Raw genomic sequence first — 25,040 nt, 5'->3', positions numbered from 1 at the left:
TAAGAGTGCAGACTGCTAGCCAGGCCTTCTCCAACATCAGTGCCTGACCTCGCAAATGCGCTTCTGGAAGAATGGTCAAACATTCCCATAGACACTCCTAAACCTTGTGGACAGCCTTCCCAGAAGAGTTGAAGCTGTTATAGCTGAAAAGATTGGGGCAACTCAATATTAAACCCTACAGACTAAGACTGGGATGCCATTAAAGTTCATGTGCATGTAAAGGCAGGCATCCCAATACTTTTGACAATACAGTGTACCTCTTTAGTTAGTTTAGTTAGGGGTTAGGCTTCCCTTTTGGGAGAAAAAAGTACTGTGTTTGAAAGATCTTGTTGCTACCACTATGTTTTCATTCTTGAGGAATGTAAAGGTTTATTTTTAACAGCTATTGAGATATGATTGGTGGAGAAGAAAATAAAGGTACCACTATGTCTACATACTTATGAAATGGAAAACAATTCACGTTATCAGTCTTTATATTAGCCAAAAAGTGGGTGTACTGTTGTCAATCAGTTGGTCAACTGTTTTTGATTTACTGAAAGAGCAGAACATTCATCTAGGCAAGTGAAGCTCCATTCACTTGAATTACTTTCTAGGGAAATATACACTTTTTTAAATTTCCCCAAAAATATTGGGTTATTCGGAATTGTCACAGAGGCATGCAGAGACCAGCTGGACAAAGGAATGCAGTCCAACAAATCCAGTCAACCCTCCAACCTGCTATGCAATGCCATGTTCTTTAGACACCCAACCAGGGCCGGCCTTTGGGGTGTGCGAGCCGTGCGGCCACACAGGGCGCCATGGGCAACAAGGGCGCCGTGCGGCCATCACAGCTCGCAGATCAGGTGATTCAGGTCGCACAGCGGGAGGTGAGCGGCGATCGCAGCCTGGACAGGGTTAACACAGGCCGCGACCGCCGCTTACCTCCCGCTGTGCGGCTGTGCCTCGATCACCCGTACTGATGCAGCAGTGAGGCGAGCTGTGTATCACACACAGCTCAGACTCCGCTCCGATCCTTCACGCTGACGATCTCTCCTCCCTCCCTGCACTGATGCCAGAGGAGAGATCGTCAGCTCCTCCTCGCCCCGCCCCTTCTCCTCGTCCCGCCCCGCCCACACTCCCGGGGATGGGACGGGTGAGGAGGACTCTCTCCTTTAAAAAAAATGTAAGGGGGGGCTTTTTGTGGGGAGCTCTGTGTGAGGGGGGGTCTGTGATGTAAGGAGGGGCTCTCTGATGTGGGGGCTCCATGGGGGGGTCTGATGTAAGGGGGGGGCTCTCTGATGTGGGGGGCTCCATGGGGGGGGGGTCTGTGATGTAAGGGGGGGTCTGATGTAAGGGGGGTCTGTGATGTAAGGGGGGGCTCTCTGATGTAAGGGGGGTCTGTGATGTAAGGGGAGGCTCTCTGATGTGAGGGGCTCCATGGGGGGGTCTGATGTAAGGGGGGTCTGTGATGTAAGGGGGGGCTCTCTGATGTGGGGGGCTCTGTGTGGAGGGGGGCTCTGATGTAAGGGGGCTTTGTGTGGGGGGTCTGTGATGTAAGGGGGGGCTCTCTGATGTGGGGGGCTCTGTGTGGAGGGGGGGCTCTGATGTAAGGGGGCTTTGTGTGGGGGGTCTGTGATGTAAGGGGGGCTTTGTGTGGGGGGTCTGTGATGTAAGGGGGGCTTTGTGTGGGGGGTCTGTGATGTGGGGGGCTCCACGGGGGGGGGGGTCTGATGTAAGGGGCTCTCTGATGTGGGGGTCTCTGATGTGTGTGTGGGGTCTCTGATGTGAGGGGGGCTTTGTGTGGGGGTCTCTGATGTGAGGGGGTCTCTGTGTGGGGGGGTCTCTGATGTGTGTGTGGGGTCTCTGATGTGAGGGGGGCTTTGTGTGGAGGGGTCTCTGAAGTGAGGGGGGGCTCTGTGTGTAGGGGGGCTCTCTGATGTAGGGGGCCTCTAAATTAAGGGGGGCTTTGTGTGGGGGTCTCTGATGTAAAGGGGCCTCTGTGTGGGGTCTCTGATGTAAAGGGGGCTCTGTGTGGGGGGTCTCTGATGTAAGGGGGCTAAGTTATTAGTGATCATAAAAAAGGTGCAAGAAAATGCGCGCGCGGGGGGGCGCCACAGGATTAGCTCGCACAGGGTGCCTGAACACCTAAGGCCGGCCCTGCACCCAACCATAAAGATCTGACCAAAGGATTGTCAAGTCTTTGGGCATTCGATTGGGTATATTTAATTAAGTTTACCTCTTCCACTTTCTTTCCTATTATGTAGACACCCTAACTGCCAGACAAAACAGAAGAACCCAGACAAATAGAATAAATCAACCCTCTAGCATGATTAAATCAACCCTGCGTAGCTGTGCCAAACAAACAATATAGTAGATACTCTGTGCTATCTACACATTAGGAGCCGGTGTGAGCCCTAGTGCAGGGACTAATGGCCCGTACACACGATCCGAAAATCGGACGAAAATTAACGCTTGTGAAAGGATCGGACGATAATCGGATCGTTAGTACACAGCTTACGAGAGGCGATCACGACAGTTCGCCCGATATTATCCGGTCGTGCAAGCATAAAAATTTTGATCGTATTATAACACATCGTACGATAATCGTATTATCAGTATGTTGTTCGTCCGAAAAAAATGGTGAGCAGTAGACAGCGCATGAGCAGTAGACATAATTTCCCCTCACACGCTACAGCGTGGTTACGCATACCGGAAGCTAAGAATTATCGTCCGAGAAAATTCGTATCGTGAGTAACCTCTCCCTTTAACCACTTGCCGACTGCCTAACGCCGATCTACGTCGGCAGTCAGCCCCTCACAGGCAAAGTGACGTAGGGCTACGTCACTAGCTTGTGAGGGTCTAGGGAGCGAGCGCGCGCCCCCCGAGGCGCGCTCCCGCTCCCGCGTGGTCACGGACCCCCCCGCGCGTGTGTCCGCCGGTCACTCGGCGATCGGCGGGGGAGAGGGAGAATGTCAGGCAGCTTGTGTAAACAAGCCACCTGTCATTCTCCTTGCTGTTAGGATACTGATCACTCGGATCTAGTATGTAGATCTGTTGATCAGTGTCCATACAGCTCAAGCCCCAGCCAATCACAGTAGAAAGCACGCCCCTAGGGATACACACAGCCCCTCCCTCCCAAATAAAGTTAACCCCTTCACTACCAGTGTATTTTTACAGTAACAGTGCATATATATAGCACTGATTACTGTAGAAATGTCACTGGTAACCCCAAAAGTGTCAAAATGTCAGTCAAGGGTCCGATCTGTCCGCCCCAATGTCGCAGTACCGCAAAAAAAATCGCAGATCGCCGCCATTACACGTTAAAAAAAAAAACAACAAAAATGACAGAAATCTTTCCCTTTGTTAGTAAACGCGATAACTTTTGCGCAAACCAATCAAAATACGCTTTTTGCGATTTTTTTTACCAAACATAGGTAGCATAAAACAAATTGGCTGAAAAAGTAAAAAAATTTTGATTTTTAAATTTTTTTTGGGGGGAATTTCATATAAAAAAATGTGAAAAATATTGCTATTTTTGCAAAATTGACGCTCTTTTTTTGTTTATAGCGCGTGATCAAAAAATCGCACAGGTGATCAAATACCACCAAAAGAAAGCTCTGTTTGTGGGAAAAAAAGGACGCCAAATTCGTTTAGGTACAGCGTCGCACGACCGCGCAATTGTCCGTTAAAGTCACGCAGTGCCGAATCGCAAAATACCCCCTGGTCGGAATGGGGGTAAAATCTTCCGGGGCTTAAGTGGTTAAGCGAATATTATGGAGAGCTGCTAGAATACAAAAAATAACGGATGGAACGTCGCCTGATTTTCGGATCGTGTGTACTGGGCATAACAGGGACTGGAGCCTGGGATAGACAATTAACCTTTTGCTCATGCAATGACCACAGGTAATAAGAGATTTATTGACAGGCAGGGTGGTGACTGCTCTTGACAAAGATCATTTGAAAATACTTTTTGTTGCTTTGTTTGCGTTTAGCATTGGATTTTGGAATGGATCATTCTTCAGTGCTGTCACATGAAAAGATATAATAAAATATTTACAAAAATGTGAGGGGTGTACTCACTTTTGGGAGATACTGTTTATATATCTATATATATATATATCTATATATATATATATATATATATAAATATATATATATATATATATATATATACAGTATGTATGTATATATATATATATATATATATATATATATATATATATATATATATATATATATATATATATAAACAGTATCTCACAAAGTGAGTACACCCCTCACATTTTTGTAAATAATTTATTATATCTTTTCGTGTGACAACACTGAAGAAATGACACTTTGCTACAATGTAAAGTAGTGAGTGCACAGCTTGTATAACAGTGTAAATTTGCTGCCCCCTCAAAATAACTCAACACACAGCCATTAATGTCTAAACCGCTGACAACAAAAGTGAGTACACCCCTAAGTGAAAATATCCAAATTGGGCCCAATTAGCCATTTTCCCTCCTCGGTGTCATATGACTCGTTAGTGTTACAAAGTCTAGGGTGTGTTAAATTTGGTGTTATCGCTCTCACTCGCCCTCTCTCATACTGGTCACTGGAAGCTCAACATGACACCTCATGGCAAAGAACTCTCTGAGGATCTCATACATACATTATGCTCTACATAAAGATGGCCTAAGCTATAGGAAGACTGCCAAGACCCTGAAACTGAGCTGCAGTACGGTGGCCAAGACCCTACAGCGGTTTATCAGGACAGGTTCCACTCAGAACAGGCCTTGGTCGATCAAAGAAGTTGATTGCATGTGCTCAGCGTCATATCCAGAGGTTGTCTTTGGGAAATAGATGTATGAGTGCTGCCAGCATTGCTGCAGAGGTTGAAGGGGTGGGGGTCAGCCTGTCAGTGCTCAGACCATAAGCCGCACGCTGCATCAAATTGGTCTGCATGGCTGTCGCCCCAGAAGGAAGTCTCTTCTAAAGATGACGCACAAGAAAGCCCGCAAACAGTTTGCTGAAAACAAGCAGACTAAGGACATGGATTACTGGAACCATGTCCTGTGGTCTGATGAGACCAAGATAAACTTATTTGGTTCAGATGGTGTCAAGCGTGTGTGGTGACAACCAGGTGAGGGGTACAAAGACAAGTGTGTCTTGCGTACAGTCAAGCATGGTGGTGGGAGTGTCATGGTCTGGGGCTGCATGAGTGCTGCCGGCACTGGGGAGCTACAGTTCATTGAGGGAACCATGAATGCCAACATGTACTGTGACATACTGAAGCAGAGCATGATCCCCTCCCTTCAGAGACTGGGCTGCAGGGCAGCGTTCCAACATGATAACGACCCCAAACACACCTCCAAGATGACCACTGCCTTGCTAAAGAAGCTGAGGGTAAAGGTGATGAACTGGCCAAGCATTTCTCCAGATCTAAACCCTATTGAGCATCTGTGGGGAATCCTCAAACGTAAGGCGGAGGAGCGCAAGGTCTCTAACATCCACCAGCTCCGTGATGTCATCATGGAGAAGTGGAAGAGGACTCCAGTGGCAACCTGTGAAGCTCTGGTGAACTCCCTGCCCAAGAGGGTTAAGGCAGTGCTAGAAAATAATGGTGGCCACACAAAATATTGACATTGTGGGCCCAATTTAGACATTTTAAATTAGGGGTGTACTCACTTTTGTTGCCAGCGATTTAGACATTAATGGCTGTGTGTTGATTTATTTTGAGAGGACAGCAAATTTACACTGTTATACAAGCTGTACACTCACTACTTTACATTGTAGCAAAGTGTCATTTCTTCAGCGTTGTCACATGAAAAGATATAATAAAATATTTACAAAAATGTGAGGGGTGTACTCACTTTTGTGAGGTACTGCATATAAACACACATATATACTTATATATATGCACAGACACACACACATATATATATACATATCTACAGTGTATATACACTGTATAAACAAAAGTATTGGGACGCATGCCTGTACACTTTAATGGCATCCCAGTCTTAGTCTGTAGGGTTCAATATTGAGTTGGCCCACCCTTTGCAGCTATAACAGCTTCAACTCTTCTGGGTTCTATATATACCTTGCTTCTAGGAAGGCTGTCCACAAGGTTTAGGAGTGTCTATGGGAATGTTTGACCATTCTTCCAGAAGCGTATTTGTGAGGTCAGGCACTGATGTTAGGCGAGAAGGCCTGGCTCGCAGTCTGCACTCTTTATTCATCCCAAAGGTGTTTTATCGGGTTGAGGTCAGGACTCTGTGCAGGCCAGTCAAGTTCCTCCACCCCAAACTCGCTCATCCCTTTCTTGATGGACCTTGCTTTGTGTACTGGTGCGCAGTCATGTTGGAACAGGAAGGGGCGTTTCACAAACTGTTCCCTCAAAGGGAGCATGAAATCTTCCAAAATATCTTGGAATGCTGACGCCTTAAGAGTTCCCTTCACTAGAACTAACGGGCCAACCCAACCCCTGAAATACAACTCCACACTATAATCCCCCTCCACTAAATGATTTGGACCAGTGCACAAAGCAAGGTCCATAAAGACACGAATGAGTGAGTTTGGGGTGGAGGAACTTGACTGGTCTGCACAGAGTCCTGACCTCAACCTGATAGAACACCTTTGGGATGAATTAGAGCGGAGACTGCGAGCCAGGCCTTTTCGTCCAACATCAGTGCCCGATCTCACAAATGCGCTTCTGGAAGAATGGTCAAACACTCCCATAGACACTCCTAAACCTTGTGGACAGCCTTCCCAGAAGAGTTGAAGCTGTTATAGCTGCAAAGGGTGGGCCAACTCAATATTGAACCCTAAGGACTAAGTTCATGTGCATGTAAAGGCAGGCGTCCCAATACTTTTGACAATATAGTACTGTACTGTATATATACTGTACTGAATATAGTCCTGTACTGTATATATATACACTGTATGTATAGCATTATAATTAGCTTTTTCCCCTTTTATAAGTGATCACATAATCTCTGTTCTTAGCTGCATAAGGAGCTCAAAGCTGGAGAAGAAGAAGCGGCAGCTTCAGTCTTTCCAGTGAATGGCTGTGCGGTGGGGGAGTTCTGGAAAAGTCTCAACATTGGAGGACAGCAGGCTGAGCACAGCTAGATAACTGGCCATGCTGTGCTCTCATGCTTAGCGTGACCAGTTTTTATTAGGAAAGCAGAGGGACTTGCAGAAACACATAAAGGATTTCACATAAAGGAAGCAATACAAAGAGAACAGGATACTTTCTCATACACAGCAGCCACATATCAGGAATATCAAGTGTTGGCTTTACATATTCTTTAAAGTGGAACTAAGGTCTTGACTATCTGAGTCTTAATAAAATGATTTAAACTGACACTGATACCCTTATAAAACAAATACATCATCTTCAGAAGCTGAAAAATACTGCACAGATTTGAATAGACTGAAGACGACAGTAATTACTGATACTTGGAATCAGGGCCTGGACAAGGGGTGGGCTGGAGGGACAGCTGCCCCAGGCACTGTCATATCATGTGGGGTGGAGGGGGCACCACAAGGAGATTGGGGGGAGGGGATTTGTGTTGGGAGGGGGAATCTGGGGGGGGGGGGCAGAGGATAAGAATTGTTCTGGGGGAAAGGGGGAAGAAGATTTGTGCTAGGAGGGGAAATGGGGGGGGGGGGGTTGTGCTAGAAAAGGTAATAGGGTGGTGGTGGTGGTGGTGGGGGGGGGGATTTGTTCTAGCAGGGATGATTGAGGGGATTTGTGGTAGGAAGGGAAATTTGGGAGGAATTTGTGCTAGAATGGAGGCTAGGGGAGAATTTGTGATGGGAGGGGGGAGAGGGGGAGGATCTGTGGGATTTTTTATTTTTTTTGGGGGGGGGATTTGTTCTATCAGGGATGATTGAGGGGATTTGTGGTAGGAAGGGAAATTTGGGAGGAATTTGTGCTAGAATGGAGGCTAGGGGAGAATTTGTGATGGGAGGGGGGAGAGGGGGAGAATCTGTGGGATTTTTTATTTTTTTTTGGAGGGGGGGATTTGTTCTAGCAGGGATGATTGAGGGGATTTGTGGTAGGAAGGGAAGTCTGGGAAGGATTTGTGCTAGAATGGAGGATAGGGGAGAATTTGTGATGGGAGGGGGAGGATCTGTGGGATTTTTTATTTTTTTTTGGAGGGGGGGATTTGTTCTAGCAGGGATGATTGAGGGGATTTGTGGTAGGAAGGGAAGTTTGGGAAGGATTTGTGCTAGAATGGAGGATAGGGGAGAATTTGTGATGGGAGGGGGGAGAGGGGGAGGATCTGTGGTATTTTTTATTTTTTTTGGAGGAGGGGATTTGTTCTAGCAGGGATGATTGAGGGGATTTGTGGTAGGAAGGGAAATTTGGGAGGAATTTGTGCTAGAATGGAGGCTAGGGGAGAATTTGTGATGGGAGGGGGGAGAGGGGGAGGATCTGTGGGATTTTTTTTTTTTTTTGGAGGGGGGGATTTGTTCTAGCAGGGATGATTGAGGGGATTTGTGGTAGGAAGGGAAATTTGGGAGGAATTTGTGCTAGAATGGAGGCTAGGGGAGAATTTGTGATGGGAGGGGGGAGAGGGGGAGGATCTGTGGGATTTTTTATTTTTTTTGGAGGGGGGGATTTGTTCTAGCAGGGATGATTGAGGGGATTTGTGGTAGGAAGGGAAGTTTGGGAAGGATTTGTGCTAGAATGGAGGATAGGGGAGAATTTGTGATGGGAGGGGGGAGAGGGGGAGGATCTGTGGGGATTTTTTATTTTTTTTGGAGGGGGGATTTGTTCTAGCAGGGATGATTGAGAGGGATTTGTGCTAGGAAGGGAAATTTGGGGGAGATTTGTGCTAGATTGGGGGATTGGAAATAATTTGTGCTGGGAGGGGGGGATTTGTACTAGGAGAGGGGAATTTTTTCAGCGGAGTGGATTTGTGCTAGGGGCATATGGGAAATTCGAGGATTTGGGATGAGGAGGTTGGGGGGGCAAAGATTTGTGCTGGAAATGGGATTTCAGGGGGGGGGCGGATTTGTAGTGGGTAGAGGGGCAATTTATGCTTAAGGGGTAAGCATGCAGATTAGTATTCATTTTTTTTTGGGGGGGTGGGGGGGGGGGATTTTTGTTGACATATAATGCTCACACATATTGGGGGGGGGGGGCGCAATTTGGCATGTTCGCCTGGGGCTCTAAATTAACTTGTCCCGCCACTGTTTGGAATAAAGGGTCTTGAAAGTGAAATCTAAAACGGGTTCCAGTTACAAAAATCTGCCGAAAGTTCTGAAATAACAAAATTCTTACCGGGATGCGGTGCCGTTCCCTGATTCCTGTGCGCATGGCAAGCACGGCACCACCAACCACTGGCAAGCAGCAGCATTCGCCGTAATCTGAGGCCACTCTACAAGCTAAGCATAAGGGGAAGAATGTTCCACATAAACCTAAGAGAGATAAGAGAACACAAGCAGAGTTAAGGATAGCTGGAATAAACCCAAATGGAAAAAGTCTAGCCTCAACTGATACATCTTGGAATATAGAGTTTAGCAGGAATCTACCCCCAAGGCCCCTTTCACACTGATGTGGTGGGGTTCGACCGCCCATCCGGTGCAACGCAGTGTACTTGTGGTTTTGGTGCGGGTTAGCTGCGTTTTTCCAGTGACTTCTATTATCCCCTGTGGTTTTGGTGTACCTCAACAGTGTGAAAGGGGCCTAAGTCCTTGCTTTACTGAGTTTGCCTGCAGTAGTGATTGGAAGATATACCTTGTACATGTTGATATTTTTTGTTTTGGTTGAGGAATCTCTTCGAATATCCCAACCCCAGCCCTGGTGCTAAATTAGAGTTGCCACCTGTCCAGGATCTACCTGGACAGTCCGGGTTTTGAATCATGTGCCGGATTTCAGACAGCCTGATACCCAGACACAATATTCAGCCTGGACTGTGGCTCCCAGGCAGGGTTGCTGGCAGCAGGGCTCTGAGCTGAGAGTGTCTCTCTCACACTGCCCAGACCCAGCACTGACAGTTCCCCTCTGCATGGACTGGAGAGGAGAGAGGACTGATCTGCTCTTCCTCCTTCCAGCCCTCTCTCCCTGTCTCTGCCCCACACACACTCCAATCCCTGGCAACGCTGTGCCTCTCTCAGTGCTGTGTAAGGGGATGTGGATGAGAAATTTGAAGCCCGGCCGCCGCAGATACATCCTGCATGAAAGATGCCGAAGTTTGAACCTCTATCTTGGATTAGTGAGCTCATTATCCATCTCCTGTCTCTGACTGAAGTCTCAGCCCTTCCTCTGAGTGAGTACAATAATGTAAGGGTGGGGGCTCTGGTGTAAGGTGTAAGGCTTAAATGTGTTCCTAGGGAGTGCTTGCTAACTGTTTGTGGGGGTGCTTTAACTGTGGGAAGACAGAGACCTGTGTTCCTGCTTAGCAGAAACACAGGATCTCTGTCTTCCCTTGTCACAGAACAGCGATCTGCCTTGTTTCTCTTGGGAATGATTGGCGGTTCCCGGCAGACATTGGGTCTGCCAGACCTGCTGATTGGCTCCTGCTGTGTCCAATCACAGCGGGAGCGGGTCCCCAGCTCCCCAGACCTGGAGGTGCAGAATCATGTACCTGATTCCGTGCACAGGAGCCGCCGCCCCGCAGTAAAAATATATACTTGGGGGGGGGGGGGGTAATATATGAGTTTCATTTTTTGAATTTAATTATTGAAATAAATTAATTTTTTGATGATATTCAACTTTTTGGAGATGCACCTGTATTTATATAAGTACTAAAAATAGTTAAGACAGATTTAAAACATCAGGTTTAAAAATGTAAAAGGTCCGAAAAATAACATTACTAAAATCTGTTTAATATTAAATACAATTGAATTAATACTTACAGACTCCAAAGTCATCAAAGCAATCAAAGACATCAGAATTCCAGCTGCTGGTAGCCGATGTAGTGCTGATTAGCTGCACCATCTGAGGCTGGGTGCTCACTGGGTAAGTCATTGTAACCTGCAAACAAACCAGGGAATGGAATGTTCAAGCAGCAGCACCAATTCGATCAAATCAAGCTAATCAGTAAAAATCAAATGCAATCCAGGAAATACTTCAACTGAGTTAAAGTCCTCCAACTTTATCTTCTGTGCCTCATTTCATCTTTTTACATATGTAACCCTCACATATACTGCTGCATGGAAAAACACATTTGTGCTGCGCGTCATCCCTTTCCCCGACCCCCTTTAAGAAATATCGGGGTTGGGGTTTGAAAATTTTAGCCTGCATATTCACATGGCTCAACACCCGGTATTCCCAGAGCATCCATAAAGGTGCTGCAGATGTGTGCTGGTTTGCAGTTCAATCAAGAATCAATTATCTTTGGTCTCATGGAGGACAACCTTGAAGCCCAGCATCACAATTCTGAGACATTGGGAAGTCTGAAATTTGCTGTCAATTTCTGGACCTCATGCTGAAAACCAGTGGTCTCCCAGGTCTTGGGTATTCTTTAGGCCCCTTTCATACTTGTGCAACTTGTTATGCAACTTTGGACATCAGAGTTGCATGACATGTCATTCCCCATGTTTTCCAATGATACCCATTCATAAATGCGCAACTTAAAGTTGCAGCAACTTCAAAGTAGTTCATGCACTACCTTGGTCCGACTTTCATTCAATGTGAGGGCCATAGACTTCAATGTTAACCCTCAGAAGTTGCATGAATGTTTTACCTGAATGTTATACAATGCAACTTGTGTGCAACAGTTGTCCATTAAAACTGGTCAAAGCCAAAGTCGTATCCAAGTTTCACCCATCCAAAGTTGCGTCAAAGTTGCATCTAAGTTTCACTCCCAAGTCGGCGCAACTTTGGAGTCATACAAGTGTATCTAAAGCCTTGTTTCCAATGAGTGGTACAGTTCGGTTCGGTACGGTACGCAATTTTTGCCGTTTCCATTGTCAAAAGTTGTGAATGGTACCCTAATTCCGAACCATACCGTACCACTTTTTTGGGACCCTTTCGTTGGGGTACCAAGCCCATTAGTACAGTACCAACAGGGTGAAGCTACACTGTTGAGGTACTGGTGAGCTGAGGTACTGTTGGTGGTATGGTACGGTTAATTCCGAACCGTACCGTACCACTTTTTTGGTACCCTTTCGTTGGGGTACCAAACACAATAGTACAGTACCAACAGGGTGGAGCTACACTGTTGAGGTACTGGTGAGCTGAGGTACTGTTGGTGGTATGGTACGGTTAATTCCGAACCATACCGTACCACTTTTTTGGGACCTTTTCGTTGGGGTACCAAGCACATTAGTACTGTACCAACAGGGTTGAGCTACACTGTTGAGGTACTGGTGAGCTGAGGTACTGTTGGTGGTACGGTACGGTTAATTCCGAACCGTACCGTACCACTTTTTTGGGACCCATTCGTTGGGGTACCAAGCACATTAGTACCGTACCAACAGGGTAGAGCTACACTGTTGAGGTACTGGTGAGCTGAGGTACTGTTTGTGGTATGGTACGGTTAATTCCGAACCATACCGTACCACTTTTTTGGGACCCTTTCGTTGGGGTACCAAGCCCATTAGTACAGTACCAACAGGGTGAAGCTACACTGTTGAGGTACTGGTGAGCTGAGGTACTGTTGGTGGTATGGTACGGTTAATTCCGAACCGTACCGTACCACTTTTTTGGTACCCTTTCGTTGGGGTACCAAACACAATAGTACAGTACCAACAGGGTGGAGCTACACTGTTGAGGTACTGGTGAGCTGAGGTACTGTTGGTGGTATGGTACGGTTAATTCCGAACCATACCGTACCACTTTTTTGGGACCTTTTCGTTGGGGTACCAAGCACATTAGTACTGTACCAACAGGGTTGAGCTACACTGTTGAGGTACTGGTGAGCTGAGGTACTGTTGGTGGTACGGTACGGTTAATTCCGAACCGTACCGTACCACTTTTTTGGGACCCATTCGTTGGGGTACCAAGCACATTAGTACCGTACCAACAGGGTAGAGCTACACTGTTGAGGTACTGGTGAGCTGAGGTACTGTTTGTGGTATGGTACGGTTAATTCCGAACCATACCGTACCACTTTTTTGGGACCTGGGGTCAGATGAAGTGAGTTGAATGATGCTGGCTATTAGACTGAGGACATCTAGTGGCTGAAAAATGTACTGCGGATGAAATCTCTACATTAAAAGTGAACATTGCAGCAAAAGCTGGTTTTATTGCAGTGGTTCTCAAATCCGGTCCTCGGGACCCACTAACAGGCCAGATTTTAAGTATTACCTTGGGGGATGCAGACTAGAATACTGCAATCACTGAGAAGCAAATGAGATCACCTGTGATGTAATTTAGTTATCTTGCAAACCTGGCCTGTTGGTGGGTCCCGAGGACCGGATTTGAGAACCACTGTTTTATTGCTTTCTCTTTTAATTAGCCATTCATTTTTACCTTGTCATTTTTAGCAAGAGTTTTGCTTTAAGTCATTTTTACTACCATTTTGTTTGTAATGAATTCTTTATATTAAACTCCCACCAATCTGGACAGCAGATGTCACTGACCCTGTGAGCTACTATCCCCATCACAGCAATATCATGTTTCCCTGGAAAACACTCTAAAGATAGCAAATATCTGACCCCTACCAGGAAACTGACAATTTCAGGATTTACAGGGCGACCTTTTCCCTGATTGTAAAATGCTGATTGAAGATAAATTAGAACAATGTGGAAACTTTTTTTCTTTCATCCTAATGGCATTCACAAGTAATCAGCGGTGGCAAATCCAGAGGTTCAGATTTTTAATTTATCAATAAAATTGCTTCAAATCCTAAAATTCGAGTATAATATATTCACGGTGGATGAGTGAGTTTAGGGTGGAGGATCTTGACTGACTCATCCAACATCTGATGTTGGTCTAGAAGGCCTGGCTTGCAGTCTCTGCCAAATTCATCCCAAAGGTGTTCTATCAGGTTGAGGTCAGGACTCTGTGCAGGCCAGTCAAGTTCCTCCACCCCAATCTCACTCATCCATGTATTTATGGACCTTGCTTTGTGCACTGGTGTGCAGTCATGTTGGAACAGGAAGGGGCCCTCTCCAAACTGTTCCCACAAAGTTGGGAGCATAAAATTGTCCAAAATGTCTTGGTATGCTGATGTCCTAAGAATTCCCTTCACTGGAACTAAGGGGCCAATCCCAACCCCTGAAAAACAACCCCACACCACAATCCCCCCTCCACCAAATGATTTGGACCAGTGCACAAAGCATTTGGTGGAGGGGAGATTATGGTGTGGGGTTGTTTTTCAGGAGTTGGGCTTGGCCCCTTAGTTCCAGTGACGGGAACTCTTAGGACATCAGCATACCAAGACATTTTGGACAATTTTATGCTCCTAACTTTGTGGGAACAGTTTGGGGTTACTGTAATAATGACACTGGCAGGGAAGGGGTCAACACAGTGGTGATCAAAGGGTTAAGTGTGAGCCTAGGGGAGTGTTTTCTAACTGTATGGGGGAGGGACTTGTGAAATGAACACAGACCTGTGATCCTATACAGAAGGATTACAGGTGCTCTGTGATAATTTCAGAGAGAAGAACGGTCAGCTGTGTTTACAACAGCCGACCGTCCTTCTCTCTCAGCAGGAAGCGATCGCGGGTACCCCGCGGCAACCGCGGCCAACAGTCCTATGGATCGGCATCCCCGCTGCCTAGTGGCGTGCACTTGCCCCGTAGCACCACTCGCGCGACCGTCGTAGACCTACACCGTTTCACATAGCCAAGCCAGCCTACCACAGTAAATCTGTGGTTAAAGAGAAGGATTTTCAGGGACCGTCTAAAGATGGATAGATTAGGGGACTGTCGGACGGATTGGGGTACAGAGTTCCAAAGGATGAGAGAAGCTCTGGAGAAATCCTGGAGGCAATCATGGGAGGAGGTGACAAGGGAGCTAGAGAGCAGGAGGTCTTGGGAGGACCAAAGAGAGCGGCTTGGTTGATATTTTGATATTGAACCCTACGGACTAATAGTCTGTACACACAATCCGAAAATCGGAGTAAAAAATACCGCTAATGATAAACCTGTTTATTAGTACAGAGCTTTCGAGAGCCGATCACGACAGTTCATCTGATTTTATCTGATCGAACAAGCACAACATTTTTTCTCGTATGATACTAGATCGCACGAGTTTAATCAGCACAATTGTTGTCCGAAAATACAATACAAAGACACTACAACACATGACATCACTTCTGATTTTTTAATTCTGTCGTACGAGAATTTACGTAACTTCCCCATTTTCAAATTGCGACTAGCATACAAAAAAAAATGGCCAAAAAATGCATTGAAGTTCATATGCCTGTAAAGGGAGGCGTCCCAATACTTTTGATAATATAGTGTGTGTGTGTGTGTATATATATATATATATATATATATATATATATATATATATATATATATAATCACACCTATACGATGTGGGAACATGTGCGATATTTCTGCAGTGCATATAAATGCTCTATATCATTCTAATACACCGGTAGAATTTAGTATGAAAATTTTCAACCTTGAACTTTTGTTTGATATTTCAATGGTTAGTGGGGGCCTCAAATTGATGTTTATTTAAAAAGGTAAAAGGAATGTTTTTCTTGAATGAATTTTTTTTTTTTGCTCTGGAAAATTGTATATGGTGTACTGTAATGGAAACTGTTAAACACATCTGGAAATCCAGTCAAAGGGCAGGTCTGGATTAAATTTTAAGGGATTTCCAACTAAGTAAGTTGACTCAATGATGGTAAGAAGAATGCTTTGGATTGTTGCTGAAGGAGCCAGGAGGAGCAGGGAACAATGCTACACATCTTTTGGTCTTGCCCCAAACGTCATCAATACTGGAGAGAGGTCCGAAGGGTGGTCCAAAAATGTACAAATAACGAGGTTAGGGGACTCTGGACTTTTGTTTGATTTTTCAGTGGTCTGGATGAAAATTTAGGGGTTTCCAATTAAATAAGTTGACTCATGGATGGTAAGAAAAATGCTTTGGATTAATGCTGAAGGAGCCAGGAGGAGCGGGGAACAATGCTACACATCTTTTGGTCCTGCCCCAAACGTGATCAATACTGGAGAGAGGTCCGAAGGATTGTCCAAAAATGTACAAATAACGAGGTTAGGGGACTCTGAACTTTTGTTTAATTTTTCAGTGGTCTGGATGAAATTTTAAGGGCTTTCCAATTAAATAAGTTGACTCATGGATGGTAAGAAAAATGCTTTGGATTGTTGCCGAAGAGGCCAGGAGGAGCGGGGAACAATGCTACACATCTTTTAGTCCTGCCCCAAACGTGATCAATACTGGAGAGAGGTCCGAAGGGTGGTCCAAAAATGTACAAATAACGAGGTTAGGGGACTCTGGACTTTTGTTTGATTTTTCAGTGGTTTGGATGAAATTTAACGGCTTTCCAATGAAATAAGTTCACTCATGGATGGTAAGAAAAATGCTTTGGATTGTTGCTGAAGGAGCCAGGAGGAGCGGGGAACAATGCTACATATCTTTTGGTCCTGCCCCAAACGTGATCAATACTGGAGAGAGGTCCGAAGGGTGGTCCAAAAATGTGCAAATAACAAGGTTAGGGTACTCGGTTCTTTTGTTTGATTTTTCAGTGGTCTGGATGAAATTTTAAGGGCTTTTCTAATTAAATAAGTTGACTCAATGATGGTAAGAAAAATGCTTTGGATTGTTGCCGAAGAGGCCAGGAGGAGCAGGGAACAATGCTACACATCTTTTGGTCTTGCCCCAAACGTGATCAATACTGGAGAGAGGTCCGAAGGATGGTCCAAAAATGTACAAATAAGGAGGTTAGGGGACTCTGAACTTTTGTTTGATTTTTCAGTGGTCTGGATGCAATATTAAGGGATTTCCAATAAAATTAGTTCACTCATGGATGGTAAGAAAAATGCTTTAGATTGTTGCTGAAGAAGCCAGGAGGAGCAAGGAACAATGCTACACATCTTTCGGTCCTACCTCAAACGTGATCAATACTGGAGAGAGTTCCGAAGGGTGGTCCAAAAATGTACAAATAACGAGGTTAGGGGACTCTGAACTTTTGTTTGATTTTTCAGTGGTCTGGATGAAATTTTAAGGGCTTTCCATTAAAATAAGTTGACTCAATGATGGTAACAAGAATGCTTTGGATTGTTGCTGAAGAAGCCAGGAGGAGCGGGGAACAATGCTACACATCTTTTGGTCCTGCCCCAAATGTGATCAATACTGGAGAGAGGTCCGAAGGATGGTCCAAAAATGTACAAATAAGGAGGTTAGGGGACTCTGAACTTTTGTTTGATTTTTCAGTGGTCTGGATGCAATATTAAGGGATTTCCAATAAAATTAGTTGACTCAATGATGGTAAGAAAAATGCTTTGGATTGTTCCTGAAGGAGCCAGGAGGAGCAGGGAACAATGCTACACATCTTTTGGTCCTGCCCCAAACATGATCAATACTGGGGAGAGTTATAAATAGAATATGCCTTCAGACAGCAGCAGTCTGAGCATATGAAAGAGTTAATAAATGTGCCACATCCTAGAGTTTACTAAATAGAGAACATGGAAGACTGGGAAGTCACATGGCGGCGGTTCCCCATCCGGAGAGGACACCATGGACACATAGACAGAGCTGGTCAAAGTGCCTAATTTATTGGCTCAACCTAAATGTGCATATGAAAACGCTTTCAGCGATTTCAATTTATTGATGGCTGCCAGGTGTCTACCATTCCTGAGCCAGCCCTATATCTGAACATAGCTCCTGTTCATATGATACCAAGCTCTGACTAATCCATGAGTGTCTCTTCGTTACCTACTACCAATCACATTGCGGTGACTTGAGTCCTGCATAACAATCGTACACAATATTTATCCACAATTAAGCTCCAGACGAAGCCTCTTTATGAAGCGAAACATGTTGAGCAGCTGAACTGTTACTCTTTGTCACCATCAACTGACCCTGGCTGGACGGTGCCTATATTCTGGGCCAACCACTGACAGGATCTCCTTGGTGTTTATAGTCTTTTTTCCTACATTCAGGATATGTATAACAGCAATGTATTTGTGTAGAATCAATTCATAAGAACTGCTGTATGTTGTATATACGATTGGTGAACCTATTTGGGTTCTAATCGGTTTTATATTATACATGTTTTCATAGTCTGTTTTTTCTTTTCTTTTTTTGTTTTTTTATGGAATTTGAATAAATAATGATTTTAATTACATTATGTGCCTGGAAAATCCTTCCTTCCCAATACTGGAGAGAGGTCCGAAGGATGGTCCAAAAATGTACAAATAATGAGGTTAGGGGACTTGGTTCTTTTGTTTGATTTTTCAGTGGTCTGGATGAAATTTTAAGGGCTTTTCTAATTAAATAAGTTGACTCAATGATGGTAAGAAAAATGCTTTGGATTGTTGCCGAAGAAGCCAGGGGGAGCGGGGAACAATGCTACACTTCTTTTGGTCCTGCCCCAAACGTGATCAATACTGGAAAGAGATCCGAAGGGTGGTCCAAAAATGTACAAAATACAAGGTTAGGGGACTCTTGTAAATTGTATATGATGTACTGTAATGGAAACTGTTAAACACATCTGGAAATCCAGTCAAAGGGCAGGTCTGGATGAAATTTTAAGGGCTTTCCAATTAAATAAGTTGACTCAATGATGGTAAGAAAAATGCTTTTGGTCCTGCCCCAAACGAGGTCCGAAGGGTGGTCCAAAAATATACAAATAATGAGGTTACGGGACTCGGGACCTGGCCTTTTTTCTTCTCCGTGTTTCAAATATCTCAGTTGAAATTTACAAACTATGGTTTGTCACCTCTTCAACCTCACCAAATCTTGCATTCCTCCTTCTTGGAGATGCCCGCAGCCACCAACCATTGGTCTCTGGCTTAACAGGGTGGAAGAAATAAACAAGACGGAGGATCTAGTGCTTACGGCACATCATAAACGTGAATGGTATTCCAAAACCTGGACCTAGTGGACAGGGCCGGGACAAGGGGTGGGTAGGAGGGGTGGTTTCCCTGGGCACAATGGTTTAATGCAGAGATGGGGGGGCACCTTGACCCTAACCCTAAGGAAAAGGGAGGCACAGTTTGGCATCCTTGCCCTGGGCGGTGGATGGCCTTGTCTTGGCACTGCTAGTGGAACATGTTTGTCTATTCTGAAGAGGGGAAAGCCCTCTTTGATGTATAGTTTGCTGACTAAAGAATGCTCAGAGGTATCCCCTGCTGGGCCGCTACAACAGTTTATTTGTTTATCTACCTCTCCCCTCCCCTCTCCTCCCCTCCCCCTTTTCATTATCTTTTCTCTTCCCCCTCTCCGATCCCCCCCCCCCGCCTTTCGAAGTCTCTTCTCCTCTCACTCGTCTTTTCTTCTATCTTCTTTTTCAAAACACAATAAAAAAGGTTTGTAAGTTTTTGTTCCATTCGCACCTTGGTGTTTGTGGATCACGGGCGGAATCACCGCAATTCTGCCCGCGATTCCCGAATCACCACAAATTGCAGGATGCACTCCCGTGACTTTCAACTGTACCCCAATCGTGGCGCAATATTTCCGCAATTGTCGCCTAACAGATCGCAGCATAATTGCGCAAACAAAATCGCGGGACACCTGTCGCCCAAAAGAAGTTCCAGGGCTTCTTTTTGGCAACAGGGGTCGCTCGATTTTGTTTGCACAATTTTACCGCAATTCATCAGGCAACAAAATCACTCCATGATTGGGGTGCTATTAAAAGCTCACTGTGTGAACGGACACATGGTCACAGTCACCAAATTTGCTTTCCTTGTGCACTGCGGCTCTATGGGCTGGGTCTTTTGGCTAAAGTCTGGGGCAATTTTTGTCTACCAGGCCTTCGGCCTTCCCAGCCCACAGCCAGAAAAGGTAGAATGTTCCAATCAGGAGGTAATGGGCTCTTTCAGATTTCCTGGGGGAATTACTCCCGTGCTCCAACTGCCTGTGGGCACCCTGGTTTCTGTTCCAGGAGGTACTACCCTTCCAAGCCCCCATCACTCTAGCAGGTTTGCATAGCCACCGCCCCAACCTTGGTCAGGTCAGGATGATAGCAAAGCGCCCCCACTGGATCACTGACAAGAACAGATACTACACTTGATCTTAGCCAAAATGCAGCGGGGGGGAGATCGCTGTACTAATGTCGGATTGTTAGTACAGCGACTCCAACTGAAGCTGATACTTTTTTTTTTCCTTCAAACTGCTGCTTTAAACAGAAAAAAAAAAACTGATAGTGTGTTCCTGGCTTTAGACCTGAATAAAAACAAAAATGTTTTGCAGCCGTGTGAAAGTGCATTACTGTAATTAAAGCATCACTCAGTTATCTATAGTCTTCCTCTTGAGATTCATCTTCTACTGTACAACGCCCATACATTGAATAGCGTGTTTACCAATACCTTTTGCTGTAGGCTCTTTTGGGAGACGCATAGAGAGGAGTGGAAGATAACAAGGATTAGGAAATGGAAGGCCGGATAACAAAGGACTCAGTGACTGATCCCCAAAGATATGTTAAATGGTGCATTCCAAAGGGAATGACACAGAGCGGGTAATTATGTAGGAGAAAGGGGCTGTTTAAGTGGGGTCTTGTCAATGCTTGTCACATGATATCCAGGATTTAAGAGACGCCAACTCTGCAGGATGTGTGATCTTCAAAGGAATTCATGTGATCACTGAAGAACAGAAAAAGTAGTGTTCAGCCATCATATACCCTCTTAGATTGTAAGCTCTAAGGAGCAGGGCCCTCTGATTCCTACTGTATTAAAGTGTATTGTATTTGTACTGTCTACCCTCAAGTTGTAAAGCGCTGCGTAAACTGTCGGCGCTATATAAATCCTATATAATAATAATAATAATAATAATATACCCTTTTTAACCACTTGCCGACCGCCGCACGACTATTTACGTCAGCAGTCAGCCCCTCACAGGCAAAGCGACGTAGGGCTACGTCGCTAGCCTGTAAGGCTCTAGGGAGCGAGCGCGTGCCGCCGGAGGCGCGCTCCCGCTCCCGCTCAGGTCACGGACCCCACCGTGCGTGTGCCCGGCGGACCCGATGTCCGCCGGTCACTCGCGATCTTCCGTTACCCCGGGAGAAAGGCAGGAGGCTAATGTAAACAAAGCCGCCTGTCATTCTTCCCTGTGTAAGAATGGAGATCATACGGTTCTGCTATATAGGACCGTTGATCTCTGTTCTTACACTAGTAGCCACATCCAATCACAGTAAGAATCACGCCCCTAGGGACACACTTAACCCCTAACTCTAAAAAAAAGTTAACCCCTTCACTGCCAGTGTCATTTTTACAGTAACAGTGCATATGTATAGCACTGATTACTGTAGTAATGTCTCTGGTACCCCCAAAAGTGTCAAAAATGTCAATCAAGGGTCCGATCTGTCCGCCACAATGTCGAAGTCCCGCAAAAAAAATCGCAGATCGCCGCCATTACTGGTTAAAAAAAAAAAACAACAAAAATGACAAAAATCTTTCCCTTAGTTAGTAAACGCGATAACTTTTGCGCAAACCAATCGAAATACGCTTTTTGCGATTTTTTTTACCAAACATATGTAGCAGAACACAAATTGGCCTAAAATGTTAAAAAATTTAGATTTTTACATTTTTTTTTTTAGGAATTTCATATAAAAAAATTTGAAAAATATTGTTATTTTTGCAAAATTGTCGCTCTTTTTTTTGTTTATAGCGCATGATCAAAAAATCGCACAAGTGATCAAATACCACCAAAAGAAAGCTCTGTTTGTGGGAAAAAAAGGACGTAAATTTCGTTTGGGTATGGCGTCGCATGACCGTGCAATTGTCAGTTAAAGTCGCACAGTGCCGAATCGCAAAAAGTGGCCCAGACGTAAGACAGCAAAATCCTCCGGTGGTAAAGTGGTTAAAGGGTCTACCAAGCGCTGACTATTCACTGGTAGATTTTTGTAAAAAAAAACAAAAAAAAAAAACAGTACATTTTAATAATACCTACGGAAAGTTGACAATTTTGTTCAAAACAAATTTTGTAGATTTTTTTTAAAAAAAATGTGTTTGCTTTTACCATTCAATTTTGGAATGAATGGAATTTCCCAACTAAACCACATTCACAGTTAGAAATGTTCACGAAAAACATTTCCATCCTGCTCTCTTAAATCTTCTCATCTGCGTGGTCAAAACCAATACCGGTTTGACCCTGGAGGACGTCCGTTATGGGGAGCGACTACAAACATAAACCGGAAAAAATGCTCACGAACCCTCAAGAACCAAAGAGAGATAGTAAGCAACCCCAAGCGCTTAAGGAGAAATGACTCAGAATGCTGCTACTTAACAGAAAAACATATGAAATAAGTAAATAAAAATAAATTAATTCCAGTAGCGCAAGGATGGTGGCACCCTCTCACCACCACTCAATTATATTTATACAAATAATAGTCTATGACATACGTTGCCCCACATAGACCAATAATATGGAAAGAACTAATCTCATAATATATTCATAAATGCAGGGCTTTTTTTCAGCAGTAACGCGGGGGAACGCAGTTCCGGCACCTCCAATATAATTCCAATATCATTTTGTATTGGAATGGATGGAATTAGGTTGTGATAACAAGAAAAGCAATAAAATAGATCCCCCCACAGCCAGCAGGAGGGTGGAGTGTGTACTGATGCTGGCTGCTGGGAGATCTATTGTTGCTGGAGGGGGGTTTATTTTTGCATGGCAATCTATTGTTGCTGGCGGAGGATCGTTTGATACTGAGGGTTAATTGTTGCTAGAAGGAATCTGGAGGGTGTACTGATGCTGGCTGCTGGGAGATCTATTGTTGCTGGGGGGGGGGGGGTTATTTTTGCATGGCAATCTATTGTTGCTGGTGGAGGATCTTTTGATACTGAGGGTTAATTGTTGCTAGAAGGAATCTGGAGGGTGTACTGATGCTGGCTGCTGGGAGATCTATTGTTGCTGGAGGAGGATTTATTTTTGCATGGCAATCTATTGTTGCTGGTGGAGGATCTTTTGATACTGAGGGTTAATTGTTGCTAGAAGGAATCTTCGGTTAAGGGAGACGGGTCTACTGTTGCTGGCTGCTAGAGAGTCTATTGATGCTGGCTGCTGGGAGATCTTTTGCTGCTTCTGGCGGTCTATTGCTGCTGGCTGTGGGGGGGGGGGGGGGGGTTATTTTATTGCTTTTCTTGTTATCACAACCTACTTCCATCCATTCCAATACAAAATTATACTTGGCTCTATAGTCTCTACAATAGGCTGTACTGGAAGCTGGGTAGGGGGTGGAACCAAGGTTCAGTGCACGGAGGTTGGAAGGGGTGAAACCAAGGGTTAGTGCTAGGAGGTGGGTAGGGGGCGGAGACACAAAGTAACTTAGAAGGGTGAGTTCCTGCACCTATTCTCTGAGAAAAAAAAGCCCTGCATAAATGTAAAATATAAATTATGAAGTATAATGAAAAAGAAGTCCATATGCATAAAACCATAAAAATCAATATCATAGCACTAAATGTCCATGAGTGAAAACTTCCTGGGATGATAAATTGATGTGCAGCAAAGTACTGGGTCACTGCTTATTGCCACCACCGCTTTCAGAGGGGGAGTAAAAATTCACACTCACCAACACTATTGGCTTAAACATTGTCGTGGTTAAGCTAACAAGCCAAGACAGAGTCACCTCCAACTCAAAACATCCTGGATATCCTTAGTAGCAGGTAATGCTGCAGTGCTCCAGACCATGTAGGAGAGAAATAAACTCCACTAGTGCAATAACGTTTTAAGCTTTTAATCCCATCCACATAAAATTACACTCACGTTTTGTTGCATTTAAAATCACATATTCATGAGAGGAGGGGTGTTGCCGGTGACGAAGTCGGAAGTGACGAAACGCGTCGGGGCGTCAACAAACAACACTGCATGAGGACGTTTGTGTACCCGGAAGGTCTATCTTCTACGGGAGCCTGGATTTGGAGCCGGAACGGCTAACACCCCTCCTCTCATGAATATGTGATTTTAAATGCAACAAAACGTGAGTGTAATTTTATGTGGATGGGATTAAAAGCTTAAAACGTTATTACACTAGTGGAGTTTATTTCTCTCCTACATGGTCTGGAGCACTGCGGCATTACCTGCTACTAAGTATATCCAGGATGTTTTGAGTTGGAGGTGACTCTGTCTTGGCTTGTTAGCTAAGACCGCATTCACACAGAAGCGGCACGACTTCGGGGGCGACTTCACAAGTCGCGTGCACCGCGACTTCGGCGCGACTTCGGCACGACTTGCACGGACTTCATATAATGAATGTCTATGCAAGTCGCTCCGAGGTCGCCCCGAAGTAGTACAGGACCCTTTTTCTAAGTCGGAGCGACTTGTGTCGCTCCTATTTGAACGGGTCCTGTACCAGTCAATGGACCGCGAGGGACCGCGACTTGTCAGGCTGACAAGTCGCCTGACAAGTCGCGGCAGTGTGAATGGAGCCTTAACCACGAGAGTGTTTAAGCCAATAGTGTTGATGAGTGTGAATTTTTATTCCCCCTCTGAAAGCGGTGGTGGCAATAAGCGGTGACCCAGTACTTTGCTGCACATCAATTTATCATCCCAGGAAGTTTTCACTCATGGACATTTAGTGCTATGATATTGATTTATATGGTTTTATGCATATAGACTTCTTTTTCATTATACTTCACAATTTATATTTTACATTTATGAATATATTATGAGATTAGTTCTTTCCATATTATTGGTCTATGTGGGGCAACGTATGTCATAGACTATTATTTGTATACATATAATTGAGTGGTGGTGAGAGGGTGCCACCATCCTTGCGCTACTGGAATTAATTTATTTTTATTTCCTTATTTCATACAAACATAAACTAATACTCTCTGGAGAAGAGACGCTTAACCACTTGCTGACCGCCTCCTGTATATTTACTGCGGCACGCTGGCTCCTACAGGCAAAACGACGTAGGTCTATGTCGCTCGCCTGAAGGCAGCGAGGGGGCATGTGTGCGCCGCCAGCGGCGCGCTACCGCTCCCGATCGTCAGCGGGGAAGTAGCTGCGGGTGTCAGGCAGCTCCGATTGTAAGG

General features: G+C 45.0%; 1 protein-coding gene across 1 annotated transcript in view; it reads right to left on the bottom strand.

Moving 5' to 3' along the window:
- LOC309567715 (cornifelin homolog A-like) overlaps positions 1-25,040 on the bottom strand; it is a 51,045-nt gene that overhangs the window by 3,687 nt on the left and 22,318 nt on the right. Inside the window, exons 2-3 of the mRNA XM_082273158.1 lie at positions 10,837-10,954; positions 9,260-9,396 (exon numbers count right to left, since the gene is read on the bottom strand). Of these exons, the coding sequence (XP_082129284.1) occupies positions 9,260-9,396; positions 10,837-10,954 (255 nt within the window). The remainder of the gene's footprint in view (positions 1-9,259; positions 9,397-10,836; positions 10,955-25,040) is intronic.

The sequence above is a fragment of the Pelophylax lessonae genome (assembly GCF_965119305.1).
Source record: "Pelophylax lessonae genome assembly, chromosome: 12".
NCBI lineage: Eukaryota > Metazoa > Chordata > Amphibia > Anura > Ranidae > Pelophylax > Pelophylax lessonae.
Note: the sequence above shows the minus strand (reverse complement) of the source record. Positions and strands in the feature narration are given on the sequence as shown.